The sequence below is a fragment of the Uloborus diversus genome, chromosome 7 (genome assembly GCF_026930045.1).
Source record: "Uloborus diversus isolate 005 chromosome 7, Udiv.v.3.1, whole genome shotgun sequence".
Classification (NCBI taxonomy): Eukaryota; Metazoa; Arthropoda; class Arachnida; order Araneae; family Uloboridae; genus Uloborus; species Uloborus diversus.
In genome coordinates this window covers 168,797,942-168,814,424 of record NC_072737.1, presented here as the reverse complement: position 1 = coordinate 168,814,424, position 16,483 = coordinate 168,797,942, and the positions used below count along the sequence as shown (strand labels likewise).

The 16,483-nt window shown below is 35.7% G+C and overlaps 1 protein-coding gene across 1 annotated transcript; it reads left to right on the top strand.

The window, feature by feature from the left end:
* The first annotated feature begins 4,916 nt into the window (after window positions 1-4,916).
* On the top strand, window positions 4,917-11,749 carry LOC129226994 (uncharacterized). Its single transcript, XM_054861623.1, has 4 exons — window positions 4,917-6,468; window positions 7,813-8,103; window positions 8,479-8,537; window positions 11,726-11,749. Exons 1-4 carry the CDS (start codon window positions 4,917-4,919, stop codon window positions 11,747-11,749), a joined length of 1,926 nt encoding a protein of 641 aa, XP_054717598.1.
* The last annotated feature ends 4,734 nt before the right edge of the window (window positions 11,750-16,483 follow it).

The window sequence follows — 16,483 nt, the reverse complement described above, 5'->3', positions numbered from 1 at the left end:
TTTTATGACTCATAAAGAAAATTTGTTATTCATAATAGCCACTCATTTTTTATTAACATTTTAAATATAAATTTCATTACCAAATTCATTTAGGTTTCCTTACAAAACAAGAGAATATTGACTGAATTTACGAGAAAGATGGACTAGATGTTAAAAAATAATAACCGCCATCTGGCGGTGTCAATCAGTCGTTTGGCGTGATGAATAACAAATCGGCGCCAAGCAAAAGGCGAATATTCGAAATGAATTACTACCTGAGTTATATTTGTATACGTAAATTTAATTTACATAGAACATTTCTTCACTGCAAAGCAGCAATTCCGCAACGCGGCTTACAAGCGAAGAGTTGCACTTCTAAGATCATTTATTAATATACTGTCCTAACATAATTTTTATTTCATGAGCATAGTGTCGGATGTGGCGCTTACTAGAGTGATGCTGACACTCTGGTTTTTAAAGTTAAAAATATTTTTAAAATTTGGGGGAAAACCCCGGAGAAAAAGATCAGTTTTAGTGATTTTTTAAAAATATTTTAAAAGAGAAAAAACCCTTAAGTCGCCCTCTTTGATAGAAATATTTATATTATTGAACTGTTAGCCTTTCTAGACTTTCAGAACAAATAAATCGATTAGAATAATGCCCTCCAAATCAAAATCATTACCACAAAATTATCAAAAAGTGAAATGGGAAAGCAGTCGCTAGAAAATGGTGACTGGTGGGGGGGGGGGGAGGGAAACCCCGGAGGAAAAGATCAGTTTTAGTGATTTTTTAAAAATATTTTAAGGGAGAAAAAATCCTTAAGTCGCCCTCTTAGCTAGAAATATTTATATTATTGAACTGTTAACTTTTCTAGACTTTCAGAACAAAGAAATCGATCAAAATAATGCCCTCAAATCAAAATCATTGGCACAAAATCTTCAAAAAGTGAAAAGGGAAAGCAGTCGCTAGAGACGGTGACTGGTGGGGGGAAACAGGGGCCATATTCGAATTCAGGAGGTCGAAAATCAGCTAAAATAGTGTCAGAAGCAATTTTTATGACGTGCAGTAAAATTACTTCTTTAAGTGAGTTCTGCTTTGTAAGAAGTGGTATGAGAGAGACAGTAGACTCTCGATAAACCGGGATCGGATTATTCGAATAGCTGATTATTCCGGATGACCATAAAAATTTTACTAAACCACTTATAACAAGAAGAAAAATTAATGTCCAAGAATTTGTGGAGTATAATTCGTTGTAGATCAATCAAAAAGCGGAAGCAAACATCAATAATTTCATTTATCACAATACTATAGAATAAACTATGTTTCTGTTATATTGTGGTAAATCTAAACAATCATTACAGTTTCTCGCTTTATTTAAGTAATTGTTTTGTTTTAATCTTATATTGTATTAATTAATCTTTTATTGTACAACTTTACATTTTCAATCTTTCTCGAAAATGTTTCATCAAAATTTCCATAAACTGGACTATTTCTGATATTTGTTTATCAGGGACGAGGCATTTCCCGACCTTCTCGGTTAACCAGGAGTCTACTGTACTGATTTTCAGCATTTCTTTCTTTATTCTTTAGAAAAAAAAACTCTCTCTCTCTCTCTCTCTGTTATGCCTTTATTCTTATTTATCAATCACAATCTTGAGATCCTAAACATGTTAGACTATGTTCTTACTTTGTAAATATATAAGATAAAGCACTTTTTAAGAAACTTGTCCAGTTCAAACAAGATAAAATGTTACAGAGTCTCTTCAAAGGAAACCTTTGCTCCTTATCCGTTTTGAACTCAGCGATATGACTTCTAGATCGTTCATTTATTTAGCAGCCAATCATCTGTTTGATTTGATTGGTTGAAAAAAATGACCTATTAATTTTATATTACTTACTTTCCAATTCTTAATTACACAATAATTTTTCAAAACTTTTCACTCGTTTTCGTTTTTATCCATTCATCACAGAGAATGTATTACCACGTTTTTCGTACAATCATAACCGAGTTGTTATAAAATGAATAGGATTAACAGCATGGATATTTTTAACAACTTTAACAATTGTATAGGAATACGTGACAAAATTTTAATCAAGAGCATTTTCGCGCTAGTTTTCGTATCGTAGAAAATACTCTTGAGGGTCGAAAATGGGGCGATGAATATTTTAAATAAAAGTAATAAAAAGCCAGCAAATATTAAAATTGAAAACGTATATACGAAGCCAATTGTGCTGAGTTCCAACAAAAGTCACAAGTTAAATGGAGACAAAATGAAGTTCAGGAGTTTCTTCCTTACACCTCGATTGAACTTTAGAAATCGTCATCCATCGCCAAGTTTATAAAACTTAACATTTTCATTTTTTTTATTTAAATTTTAAGTGTCTGCTTTTTTAGCTCTCCTAGATTCCAATGAAAGCAGGAAAATACTGTGTGTGATCAATATTTTATATATATATATATATATATATATATATATATATATATATATATATATATATATATATATATATATATATATATATATATATATAATTTATAAAGGGTTCAAATATATTTTGCTTTGGAACAAGAAAGGGAATTTCTTGTGTCCCAACTTCAAATCATTAGTAATCAATAGGTGATTTAAGATTGTTAATCAAGATTTAGAACAGATCAGGGATATCATATTTTTTACATAAAAATAAGGCTGCAACTCAACTTGGAGGGAAAACAAATCTTAGATTTTTTTTTTCCTTTTGTTAATATCCCAACAGTTTTTTACGTTTTGCGTTACGTTCGGCCACTCTGTTACAGCCATTCCGCAAATAAAATAAATAATGACATTAAATCTGGTAAGTAAGGATACTTTCTGAACAGCATAATTTCCATGATTAGTTGGCTAATTTGATTTCTACAGTCAACCAACAAGTTGAGTTTCAAGTTTTTTCTAAAAGTGTAACACTTTTATAAATGATTTTTTTAAGGAATATGTTCGAGGTAAGTACACTAGGAGAACGCACCGCTAGAGGGAGTGATCGTCGACGCATGCTCCGCAGTAACTATGTTTCAGTCTCTGTGTAGATCTCGTTAAGATAACCTAATGTAAATACTCGTGTGTGTAAATATAGTCGTTTATGTTTCTTACTTGTTCAATTATTGTGCCCACACCCCGCATGTCACCGTACATGTTTCTGGTCCGTCGAGCCGGAGCAATAAATTAGTGGATGAAGCGCAATTCAATTGTCAACGAGTAGAACATTCAAACACTATGGATAATCTCAAGAAGAAACGGAGCTACCTCAAAGGTAGGACGACTCGATTAATTAATATTCTTAACGACAAAATTAATTCAGATGCAATTACTATTGATGAACTCGAAATATATGGCTCTGATTCTCGGGATTTATGGCATGAATTGCATGAGTTAAACACGGAAATTATCCTAGCTCAAAAGGATACAGAAATCGAGGCAAACGACAAAGAATATGATGAAATCGCATCCAAAATTGAAAGTTTAAAGGTAACAATTTCTAAAGAAATTAAAACCAAAACAGCAGGTGAGACCAGTACGAATAATACTTCTCACGTATCAAACCAGTTTAATTCAGAACATCATTTGAACTCTGTTAAATTACCCAAAATAGAACTACCAACATTTTCAGGCAATTTTTGTGAATGGCTAAGTTTTCGTGACTTATTCATTGCAACCATTCATAACAATTCATCTCTTTCTGATGCTCAACGTTTGCAATATCTCAAGCTTTCGATTAAAGGCCAAGCATCTGTTCTAATTCAAGCTCTGCAAATTACGAATGAAAATTACGATAAAGCATGGAAATTAATTAGTGATAGATATGAAAACGTTTCGGAAATAATTAATGCAACCCTAGACCGATTATTTTCGCAACCAAATTTAAATTCTGAGTCATCTCATGGATTAAGAAAGTTATTAGATATTACTAATCAGTGTATTGACACTTTAGAAATACTAAAACAACCAGTATATCATTGGGATACCATTCTAGTTTATTTCTTGAAAAAGAAACTGGATTCTGAAACATTACGTCAGTTTACATTGAGTTTGAACAGATCGGAAGTTCCAACATTCAAATCATTTCGCGAATTCATTGAAAAACGCGCTGCAGCTTTAGCGTGTCTGATACATAACACACATGGCGCCGGATCATTTTCGTCAAGGACACCGAACGAAAAATCTTTCTCATCAAAAAACAAAATAGAGTCAAAACATATCGCGCTCACGAACACTTGTTTATACTGTAAGGATAATTCTCATGTAATTTATCAGTGCGATAAATTTAAAGAAATGCCAATTAGTGCGAGAAAGGAATTTGTAATGCAAATGAAAATTTGTTTGAATTGTTTAAGACCAAATCATTTTGCCAATACTTGTAAGAGTTCAAAGTGCAAAAAATGCGATCGCAAGCATAACACTTTGCTCCACGAAACGACACATGTCAAAAATGAGGAACATAAAAGTGATACGTTAGTATCAAATCATTATTCGGAATCTAATTTGAATGCGCAAAATGTTCTGCTTCCAACTGCTATTATTAATGTGCATGACAAGTATGGAAATGCGCATGTTTGTAAAGCTCTAATTGATTGTGCATCTCAAGCAAGCTTTTTTAGAGAGGATTGTTTACAGCGGTTAGGTATTCCACGGCAGCGGGTTAGTGTTACTGTTGCAGGGTTAGGTTCTAATGAATCGAATAAAATTTCGGGTGCAGCTCAAATTAAAATATCGCCAGTCTCAGATACTGATTTGACACTCACTGTTGATGCATTAACCATCCCTAAAATTACAAATAATCTTCCCCAGAATAAAATTGATGATGCGAAATTAAAATATTTTAAGCATTTGATACTTGCAGATAAAAATTGTAATCAACCTAGCACCATTGATGTCCTACTGGGTGCTGACGTGCTAGCAAACATAATGCTGAGTGGGCATATTGTTATTCCAGGAGAGAATTTGATGGCGCAGGAAACAATTTTTGGATGGATTATCTTGGGAAAAGTGGGAAAAACTCAAAGCAACTCGAATCGCGTTTATACTCACTTCACTCGTTGCGAGGAGTTCGAAGTTCAGAAGTTGTGGGAATTAGAAGAAATTCCAAACAAAAAAATACTCTCCCCTTCAGAACAGGCATGTGAAAACCATTTTCACTCCACATTTACACGTAATGATGAGGGTAGGTTTATCGTAAGGTTACCTTTTCACAATGATAATCTAAAATTGGGTTCATCTCGTGAAGTCGCAGAAAAGAGGTTGATTCAAAATGAGAAGAGTTTTGTCAAAAAACCCGAAAAAATGAAATTATACAGAGAATTCATGCTCGAATATGAAATGTTAGGTCACATGGAACTGTGTTCAGAAAATGATAATTCAGGAGAACATTTCTATCTTCCGCATCATGCTGTTATGAAATCATCTCAGTCTTCTTCTAAGTTTCGCGTTGTCTTCGATGCGTCTGCTAAATCGTCAAGTGGAGCATCTCTCAACGACAAGCTTATGGTAGGTCCAACTTTACAGGACGACATAGCAACCCTATTATTGAGATTTCGCAAACATAGAATCGCTATGACAAGTGACATTGTTAAAATGTATAGGCAAATTTTGATTCAACCGGACGACACACAATACCAAAAAATACTCTGGAGACAATCGTCAGACGAGGAAGTTAAGGAATTCCGCTTGCTGACAGTCACATATGGCACAGCTTCAGCTCCATATTTGGCCACGAAATGTCTGCAACAACTTGCAGTAGAAGAAAGTGAGAAATTTCCGCACGCGTCTCAAGTAGTTAAATCAGATTTTTATGTAGACGATCTCATGACTGGAGCCGAATCCGTTGAAGAAGCAATTCAACTGCAACAAGAAATAATTGAAATGTTGAAGCGTGGAGGATTTGAAATCAAAAAATGGTCATCGAATGAAGAATTGGTACTTGAAAATATTCCCCCAGAAAGTCGTGCAACATCTTTGCCTCTGGAAATTAGAGATGATGTTAAGACCCTTGGAGTTCTGTGGAACCCAGCAACAGACACTTTTTCTTTTAGGTGGAACTTACCTCCTGTGTCAGAATTTTGCAGCAAACGTATCGTGCTATCCTTCATATCTACAATTTTCGATCCTTCTGGATGGATTTCTCCCGTTGTTCTTAAATTCAAGTTGCTTATTCAACACCTCTGGAAATTGAAGCTCAGCTGGGACGAAAATCTTCCACCAGATTTACAGCTAGAATGGAAATCTCTAGTCGAAGACTTATCTCAACTAAAAGAAATTAAAGTACCCAGGTACATTCTTCAACCTTACAGCAACATCATAGAACTTCACGGATTTTGTGATGCCTCCGAAAAAGCATACGCGGCTGCAGTATACATACGAACGATTTCGATGAATGGCAACATTAATGTGCAACTGGTTACTAGCAAGACCAGAGTATCACCTATAAAATTTGTTTCTCTTCCTCGACTTGAACTTTGTGGTGCCTTCTTGTTAGCTAAACTTGTTCGCTTTACGTCTCGAGCGCTACAACTCGATGCAGTTAAGACATTATGCTGGACCGATTCCACAATTGTTTTGGGCTGGCTAGCATCACACTCTAGCCGGTGGAAAACTTTTGTTGCGCATAGAGTAGAAAAGATTCATGAGCTTGTTCCTGAAGCTCTTTGGAACCACGTAGACGGCAAATTAAATCCAGCAGACTGTGCCTCACGGGGAATGACCCTTGAACAATTGCAGAACTTTCCGCTGTGGTGGCGAGGCCCTGATTTCTTGTATTCGCAAGAAGATATCTCGCACGAACCATTTCAGTACATTGAAACTGATGAAATTCGTGCAGAAGAAAAGAAAACCGTACCTGCAACCCACGTCGCAACAGCGACAGCAGAAAAGAGTGACATTCTAGAATTATTGCATAAATTTTCTTCGCTCTCCAAATTGAAGCGAGTTACAGCTTATTGTTTCAGGTTTATTTACAATTGCAAACGTTCAAAGGAAAAAAGAAATTTAGGACTACTGTCGTCACAAGAACTTGATCATGCACTTAAATTTTGGATCAAACAAGTTCAACAACAGAATTTTCACCCAGAAATATACTGTTTGAAACATTCTCGCACACTACCTACAAAGAGTAAGATCTTGTCTCTAAATCCTTTCCTTGATGATGACGGTTTGCTCAGGGTGGGCGGTCGTCTTCGCCATGCAAACCTACCGGAAAATCAAAAATATCCTGTTTTGTTACCTAAACGCAGCTTTTTCACAGACCTGTTGATTTCTTCATTACATGTAACAAACTTACATGCTGGACCTCAGTTACTTCAAGCGTGCATTCAACGTGAATACTGGATACTATCTGCTAGAGATACTATTCGACAATGCATTAGGAAATGCATGACATGTGCTAAGATTAAAGCTCAAACCGCTCAGCAAATGTTAGGCGATTTGCCAGCTGCACGAGTAACTCCAACCCGACCATTTCTTAAATGTGGCGTTGACTATGGTGGCCCTTTCTCCATACGGATGTCAAAGAGCTCCAGAGCAAAAACCTGCAAGGCATATCTATGTCTGTTTGTGTGCTTTTCAACTAGAGCAATTCACTGTGAACTAGTTAGTGATTTGTCAACAAATGCCTTCATAGCTGCTTTTAAACGTTTTATTTCACGTCGCGGTAAATGTTCTGACATTTACAGTGACTGCGGCACTAATTTTATTGGTGCAAAGAAGGAACTTGACGAACTTAATGCATTGTTCAAATCACCAAACCATAATGAAAAAATCGCTCATTACTTATCTGATGAAGGTATCAACTGGCACTTCAACCCACCAGCTGCTCCTCACATGGGAGGCATTTGGGAAGCGGGCATCAAATCTGTGAAATTCCATCTTAAGCGCATCATATCAAACGTGATATTAACTTACGAAGAGTTATACACGATCATAGTGCAAGTTGAAGCCTGTCTCAACTCTCGTCCTCTCTCACCTCTGTCCAGTGATCCAAATGACCTTTCAGTGCTCACACCAGGACACTTTCTTATTGGTGGTCCACTAAACGCTGTTCCAGAAACAGATTTTACATCTTCTAAACTCAACCATCTGACACGCTGGCAGCTGACGCAACGTCTATTGCAGCACTTCTGGAAGCGTTGGAGTTCCGAGTACGTGACCCGTTTACAACAACGACCAAAGTGGTTTTCCAGAAAACCCAATTTGAAAGTTGGAGACCTTGTGCTGGTTAAAAATGAAAACTTACCCCCGCTAAAGTGGCGTCTGGGACGCATCTCAGAGGTTTTTCCAGGAAAGGACGGTTGTGTTAGAGTGGCAGCAGTAAAAACTTCTGACGGACTGCTTAAGAGACCCATTGTTAAGTTATGCAAACTGCCAATGGACAGTGATTGACTTTTGAACTTTATTTTACATTTCATTTTGTTTAAATTGCAAATTTTTGTATTCATAATTGCATTATTCATATTTTAATTGCTTTTTGTATTTATAGTAACACTTAAATATTTCATGTTGAAACAGCAGTGTTTCAAGGTGGGCGGAATGTTCGAGGTAAGTACACTAGGAGAACGCACCGCTAGAGGGAGTGATCGTCGACGCATGCTCCGCAGTAACTATGTTTCAGTCTCTGTGTAGATCTCGTTAAGATAACCTAATGTAAATACTCGTGTGTGTAAATATAGTCGTTTATGTTTCTTACTTGTTCAATTATTGTGCCCACACCCCGCATGTCACCGTACATGTTTCTGGTCGAGACATGTACGGTGACATGCGGGGTGTGGGCACAATAATTGAACAAGTAAGAAACATAAACGACTATATTTACACACACGAGTATTTACATTAGGTTATCTTAACGAGATCTACACAGAGACTGAAACATAGTTACTGCGGAGCATGCGTCGACGATCACTCCCTCTAGCGGTGCGTTCTCCTAGTGTACTTACCTCGAACAGAATATTTTTCTTGAAATTGCAGATACATAGTTTTCGTATCATTATGCCATTGTACCCCCGTTCTGCCTTTTTTTTTTTTATTATTAAATAGAACGATTTTTTCGAAGGCCCCCACACTCGAGGCGGTTAGTGGAATCAACTTTCTGAAAAAAGGGACCTGTCAACTAGTTGACTGGCGTGTTTCGTGAATTAAATTTTCTTCCAATAAGCCGAATTTATTCGAACAACTGCTCCACAATGCTGTTAAAACCGAGTTGATTCTCAGCTAGTTTACTCGTATGTATAGATCGCACGCTTGGCAATGTCCCGATGAGTTCAGTCAACTAAATATTGTTTCACCTCATTGGGATGACAATGGTAACGGCGCATGTGCCTGATCATCAGTTGAAGGATGGCGAGCGATTCCTTCACTTTTTTATTTCTAGTTACACTTCCTGATAACCTCCCGTTCGAAAGTTGATTCAACTAAGCTGCCTAGAGTGGAGGCTTTATTTGTTCGCTCTCGTTACACGAAGTGGTCAAATATTTAAAAACTCTCACATCAATGAGTCGTGTACAAACTATTCATACTTTATTATTCACAAGTTCGTTCGAAAGTTGATTCAACTAAGCTGCCTAGTGTGGAGGCTTCATTTGTTCGCTCTGGTTACACGAAGTGGTCAAATATTTAAAACTCTCACATCAATGAGTTGTGTACAAACTACTCATACTTTATTATTCACAAGTTCGTTCGAAAGTTGATTCAACTAAGCTGCCTAGAGTGGAGGCTTTATTTGTGCGCTCTGGTAACACGAAGTGGTCAAATATTTAAAAACTCTCACATCAATGAGTTGTGTACAAACTATTCACACTTTATTATTCACAAATAAGTGGGGAATCAGTAAAAATGTATATTTCTACTTTATATGATACATGATTATTTGGTGGAAATTATTTAAATTCAAAAGCTTTGAATATTATTTAATAGTTTCGCCAAAATGGCCCACAGATTTTTAAAACTTTCTTTACCACTACCCAAAGCGAGTACAGCGAAGTCAGTCTTGTAGTACTTAAGAGGCAAATACATCTTCCCAGTTTTGTTTCGCAACTGTAAATGGGCAAGCACAATTTTTCTACACCAGTATTTGCGCTTAAGTGTGCCGAGCAACAAAAGAAGAAAGAAAAAGTGCGAAAAACGAAAGCAAAAGAAAGGCCCCTTTTTTATCGCAGTGAAAAGCACCTAAAAGCGAAAGTAGGTTTAAACCACTAAGAGCCCTATGTATAAATACTTTTCTTTAAAAAAAAAAGAAACAGAAAAGAAAAAAACTGTAAAGGTACTAAAAGATGGGGGATGCTTAAAAAATAAACAAAACGAAAGACCTATTTTCTAACCTGTAGAAGAGCATTTTTTCTATATAGAAACTAGTCCGAACGAAGGGGGGGATTCTGGGGTGGAAAATTCTAACGGGACGAAAAAATAAATGCTAGGAGAGGCAAAAAAGTGGGGGTTTCGCAAAGTAAAGAAAAACTTAACCAAATAAATATTGAAGGGGGGGGGGGGGGGAGAAGACTTGGAGCCAATCTATCCCATGAAGCAAGTCACACTGAAGTCTTGAAGCATTAGTCCTTGACCCAAATTTAGGGTGAGTGGGGCCTGTTTTTGGGTAGCAGCTAAGAGGCACTTTTCAAGGAGGATGGCGAACCCAATAAGGGCCCCTGGTTCTGCAAGAGAGAGATACCAGCATCTGTATGGGAAAAGTGGAATAGAGCGGAAATAGATGACGCGGGGAAGGAGTCTTTTTTTTCTCTTTATTTTTTTCCGCGCATGGCTTGTGTCTATATGTAGGTAGGGAGTGTGTGTGATGATATTCAATATCAACCTGAAAACTGAAAGTAACGGCACTTGGGCCTTCCTCAATATGGGTGGCATAAGAGGCTGAAAATGGCATGTTTTAGTGTGCAATAGCATCGGAATTAGAAGAAGTCATTAAAAATTATAATTGCGGATTAAGTTAACTCGTTTCACTATGAAGGTAGAAAGTGTGTGTGATGACATTCAATATCAACCTGAAAACTGAAAGTAATGGCACTTAGGCCTTCTTCAATATCGGTGGCATGGACAGAGCCATACTGAAGCATGGGTACATGGGGCACAGGCCCAGAAAAAAAAATTGGGGGCACTAAATCTAGCTCAAGATGGAGGTTTGACCCACAGAGATTAAACAAATTAAAAATGATACTGAAATAATTATATGCCTAATGAAATGCGATTACAAGTTACCGGCAATAATTACATCTAGGGAAATACTATAAATTGTTAAACAAAATTAATATTAAACACTAGAGATTGATTTAAAAAAAATTAACAGTCAAATTTCTTTTTCAAAAGAACTCTCTCTCTCTCTCTCTCTACATGAAATACACCGCCAGCTCAGTCATTTCCAGCCGAGGACTGCAGTTTCGTGCTTATTAGGAAAGTACCCGGCACAGGAAAGTGACTGAACTGGAGGTGGAAAACCTCTTAAGGAAGCCAAGAGTGCCAAACAAACTGGTAGCTAATATAGAATTAGCAGACCAGACGAGTGACCGAAGCAATGGTTCGGTTCAACTCGAAGATTGAAGGCAAGGCAAGGTATATTCATGGCGTATTTCATGAATTTCTGCTTTAGCTCCGGCAAATGGGCGGTAATTTACTGAACAAACTCTATCTATTGATCATTGAATGAGGGAACTAAATGACATTGCTTTTGGGCACTTTTGTAACAGTTTCTTTTTCAGGACAAATAAAACTGAAGCTACATGCAGTATACCATTTGGGATAATCCATAGAAAAGTTATGTTTATTTACTCTTATGGACCAACCAATATAATGTAAGAATATTTAGTTGGTTAAATATTTTACAAAAAATTCCAATTTTAATGATGCAACAGTTGTTTGGATCTCTTTGAAATAATCACCTACATCACTTGAGTGTGAAATTATTTTCCTTCAGATTCATCAACTGAAGACAAATTTCATCTTCACTCTTTTGTTTGTTTCCTGGTCTTCGAAATATTTTGAGGAGCTTTGACAGGGGCATACGTGAAATTCCTTGAGTTGCTACGTTTTCTACCACATTTGTCTTTTCTAGTGTTTTTTTCTTATCGATTTTCATATACCTTAATTGGTATATCAGTTAAAATGAAATATGATTAGCTTATAATTGAAGAAAGTGGAGATGAGTTCCGTATCTCAATAAGTTTACTAACAAATGGGAAAAGCAAGTTTCAGTCGTGCTTAGTTTAATCAGAAAAATGCATTAACAGGTGGTGTTTAAAATGAATGTCAAGGGAGAAATTAGTTATAAGTTAAGAACAAAAATCTATTTTACCTGAATCAGGAATATTTCTTTTTAAAACTAATTAAATGTTGTATGCAGTTTAAAAATTGTTAACCCCTCAAATAAAATTAGAGGCGGGGTTTGACGCTGATCCAACCTCACGGGGGGGGGGGGGGTGTCACGGGGACAATTAATCACTCCCCTAAATGACGGCCTGAGTTATTCGATGTCAATATCATCAATATCTAGAGTTTAAGCGACATCGGGGATACGGGGCTTCATATGTAAAGTGAATTGTCCGTAATTAAAGAAAAATTAACTTTGTAACAAAACACAAACAAACAAACAAACTTCAAAACAAATAAATAAATAGCCAAATAGGTTTTTTTACTCATATGTACCTGTGATGAAAGGAGAGAAGGAGTAGGTTCGTCAGTTATAAGGTTCAGGAGGGGACAATCTTCACCCTGGTTTTGAGAAATTGTTTTTTTCCCTTTAATAGACGTATTTTTTGTTGTTGACAAATGAAAATGTTTCGAATACCTTTGCACGCCTCTACCCCTCCTTCGGATCAGTTCGAAGTGAGAAGATTGAGAGAAAGAGAGAGAAAGCAATGATCTTCTTCTCGTAAAATTTTTCAACGTAGTGTCAAACGAAAGAAAAAGGTAGGTGAATTAAAATAAATAAATACTTGCATTGATTAAATTAGCAATAATTGCTTTGATCACATTAAATCCCTACATAAATGAAAAAAGAGAAAGAGAGAGACAGGCCATTTTTTGAGAAAAGTCTGATAAAAGAGAAATAGGGGGGGTTCTCTTTTTTTTCGGTTAATTGTTTTGTAATAATTTATAAATACAAATCGAATACTGGGACATTTAAACATAAAACATTTTTAACCAATAAATATATGTGAGTCTGAAAAAAAGACGAAAATCTGTTGCACATAGAGCCAAATAAACCACTCAAGTTGAAACTGGAAACTTTCTAATTAAGTTTATGCTATTAATAGTTTCATTGACTGTTTATTTTGGTCCCAATTATTAGATAAAATAAGGAACAGTCACAACAACAAATGGAAATAAAAATTGCTTATCTTTAATTTTATTAGTTTTTTAAAAACTATTTTTATTTAATTTTCAACGAGAGGGAGAGTGAGATTTTGGCAAAAAGAATTTAGATCTTCGTTTTTTTACTCATTAGAAAAATAATTAAAAACATAATAATGTAAACTGTTGAATCTTAAACTATTCATTATCATTTCTTTTCATAGTCAGTAGTTAATTGTATATGTTTTCAATTATATATGTGTATTGTGTGTATGCTTTGTATTTATTAACATTTTCCCCTACCACAGCGTTTCTTAAATTGTGTTCCGCGAAATCCTTGGGTTCCACGGAGCTCTTTCAGGGGTTTCATGAGACTAGCATGTTTTCTTTTCACCCTCCTCGAATTCATCACTTAAAACATCGGCAAAAATGACGCCTTTTCAAAAGTAAAAATAAATTTACTTTTACTTTCGTATAGTAATCTGAGCATTACTACCCATCTGGATTACTGGATCAGCCACTATAAGAATAATTTTATTTTTTCCCTAAAATAATGCAAATTTTAAGCTATCAAAAGGAGCCTGAAATTGTACCTTTTAAATTTCAAAATCTAACATTTTTCCGAGATCAAAACACCTCCTTCTCACCTATTTTTTTCAAAGATAGCCTAAAATTGCGCTTTAAAAACTTTTATTTTAAAAAATGTCTGGAACAGGCTATTGACCTCCTAATATCACTAAAAATAATTTAAAAGTGACTTCAACGTTGAAAAAAATTCGGGAGGGCACCCCTAAAACCAGCTTTTCAACAACATTACCAAATGTTGTATAAAATTAAGACGTCAAATTCAAATACTCTGCTCTTCATAATAGCCACTCTCTATCTATTGTAGCAGTGGAAAGGACCATTTTTACATTGAAGGAGTGAGGACCAATTTAAAAAATAGTACTGGTCAAGAGCGCCTAAATGGTCTAGCTCTGTCTAATGTCAACACACATTGACATCAAATCTCTAATTATTCAATAACTAAAAAAAGTACTACAAAATAAGAGACATTTTAATTTTAACGGTTAAAAAACTTTTCTGTGTAAATTTAAATGAATCATTAACGCTATTGTAGGTAAAACAGATCAGTATTTCCTTTTCTTGTTAAGAAAATATTTTAATTAAGTAACTCATGTATACATTCTGAGATTATTTATTCCTTTTAAAAATATTCAGACTCACAAATACCAGCGTATTGGTTTTTAAACACATAATAGTTAGTAGTTATCAGTAATTAACATGACTTATAATGAAATCTATTTTATAAGCGATTTAATGACGAATAGCTAGCATGATAGTCTCTTTGGCTGAAGAACCTGGGTCCCCTCTAAAACAGAATCTTGTCTACGCCACTGCAAACTATGGATGAAAAACCGGGAATTCCACAAAGAAAGTGAGCATTAAAAAGGGTTCCACACATTTAAGAAATTAAGAACCGCTACCCTACAGTTATGCACAAATTCTGTGTTCTGAAATCACGCCGATAAATTTCCGAAGACTGTCAACTGTATTTCTTTGCCTGTAATTATTGGGGGAAAATAGTAAAGCAGAGATTTCATCACACTGCGCGAAGGGGTCATCCACAAATGATATCACTCTTTGAGAGGGAAGGGGATCGTGAAATTGGCAGTTTGTGAGAAAGGGGAGACGGAGGAGATGATAACAATTATTCGCGGCAGATTAAACAGTTAAATATTTTTATGTTCCTTCATTTCAATTTTAAATGTTTGAAAGACAAGTTTTCTATTTTCTTCTGATGATTTTTTTTTTTTCATACTTTCACTGATTTTATTTAGCATCGAAACACATCAATGCAGATAAAGGTTTAAATAAAGTCCATGCTAAAAGCTTAAATTTAGAGTTTAAAATGTCTATGTTTAAACTGTCTATGAGTCTTTTGAATTCAAAGATAAGATTTAGCGCATAATGTACCTATTCTATCTTAAACTCAAAAATGCTATTTTTTAATTGTTCTTTTACAATAAAAAAATTACTATTAATATGTTATGTGTTTTTTTGTAAACTTTAATCTTATTTCCTACTAAATAGTTACATACATAATCAGGTATGTGTGTCGTGTGTGTCATTAAAACACACAGTTAGTTTATGAAATTCGAAATAGTAGCTATAACGTAGAGCTCTCTCTAGGAACTACAAGTATATGTTCATATAATAGTGTGTGCAATGGCGTACCTAGCATGGGTAACACCCGGAATGGCAATTTGTGGTGTCACCCCCCCCCCCCCCCGCAAAAAAAAAAAAAGGTTTTAATATTCTATGTAAGCATGAAATTCATACAATTTTCAGTCGAAGTACTGACAATATGAACCTACTCCCGAGCATAGTAATAACTCCATGATGTGGGGTGGAAGAGAGGGGGGTTCTGGGGGTATCCCCCTTGAAATATTTTCACATTTGTAGTCTTAAAAATGCATTTTAGCTCCATATTTTTCAGAAACTTTCAATTCCATTTTTGGTGCCAGCTCCCAGACAGGTGACAACCAGGACGGACCCCACCCCTCTTCGTAGTGACGCCACTGATTGTGGGACATAGGACATTAGCATTAGAACCCCAGAGATCCTCGTACTTTCCAATTTGCTTGGATGTACCAAATTGGATGGTTCTCTGGAAATTTTATTTACATAAACAGAATGCAAGTTTTTTGGAATGAATAATTTTCAGTTCCCACAGGAAAGACATAAACATAGCTCTAAAACATTGGGACATGTTACTGGGGCAAGGGAGTAAGATAATGAAATTGGACATTTTGGGACAAAGGGGCCCGGGACGGGGGTCAAATTCTTTTATATGTTCACAAAATATGTGACATCATTTATGGACAACCAACAAGACATCATTTTGATCCTCAAGACATCATTAAGCCCCCCCCCCCCTTTAATAAAATATTAGCTGAAGGCATCTAGGAGGCACTAATATCGAAACCTGAAAATGGTGTCTATGATGAGAAGGGTCAAACCTTTGACCATAACAAAAAATGACAATCCTAAATGTGAGTTTATGTTCATATCAGAACTCTTATGACAAACAAATCCTCAACCCCCTTTACCCGTTAAAGGTATTTTTTGCCTCGTGCAAAGTTAAAAATCTTCTCAGACACATGAAAGATGCACACATAGAAAAGTGTATT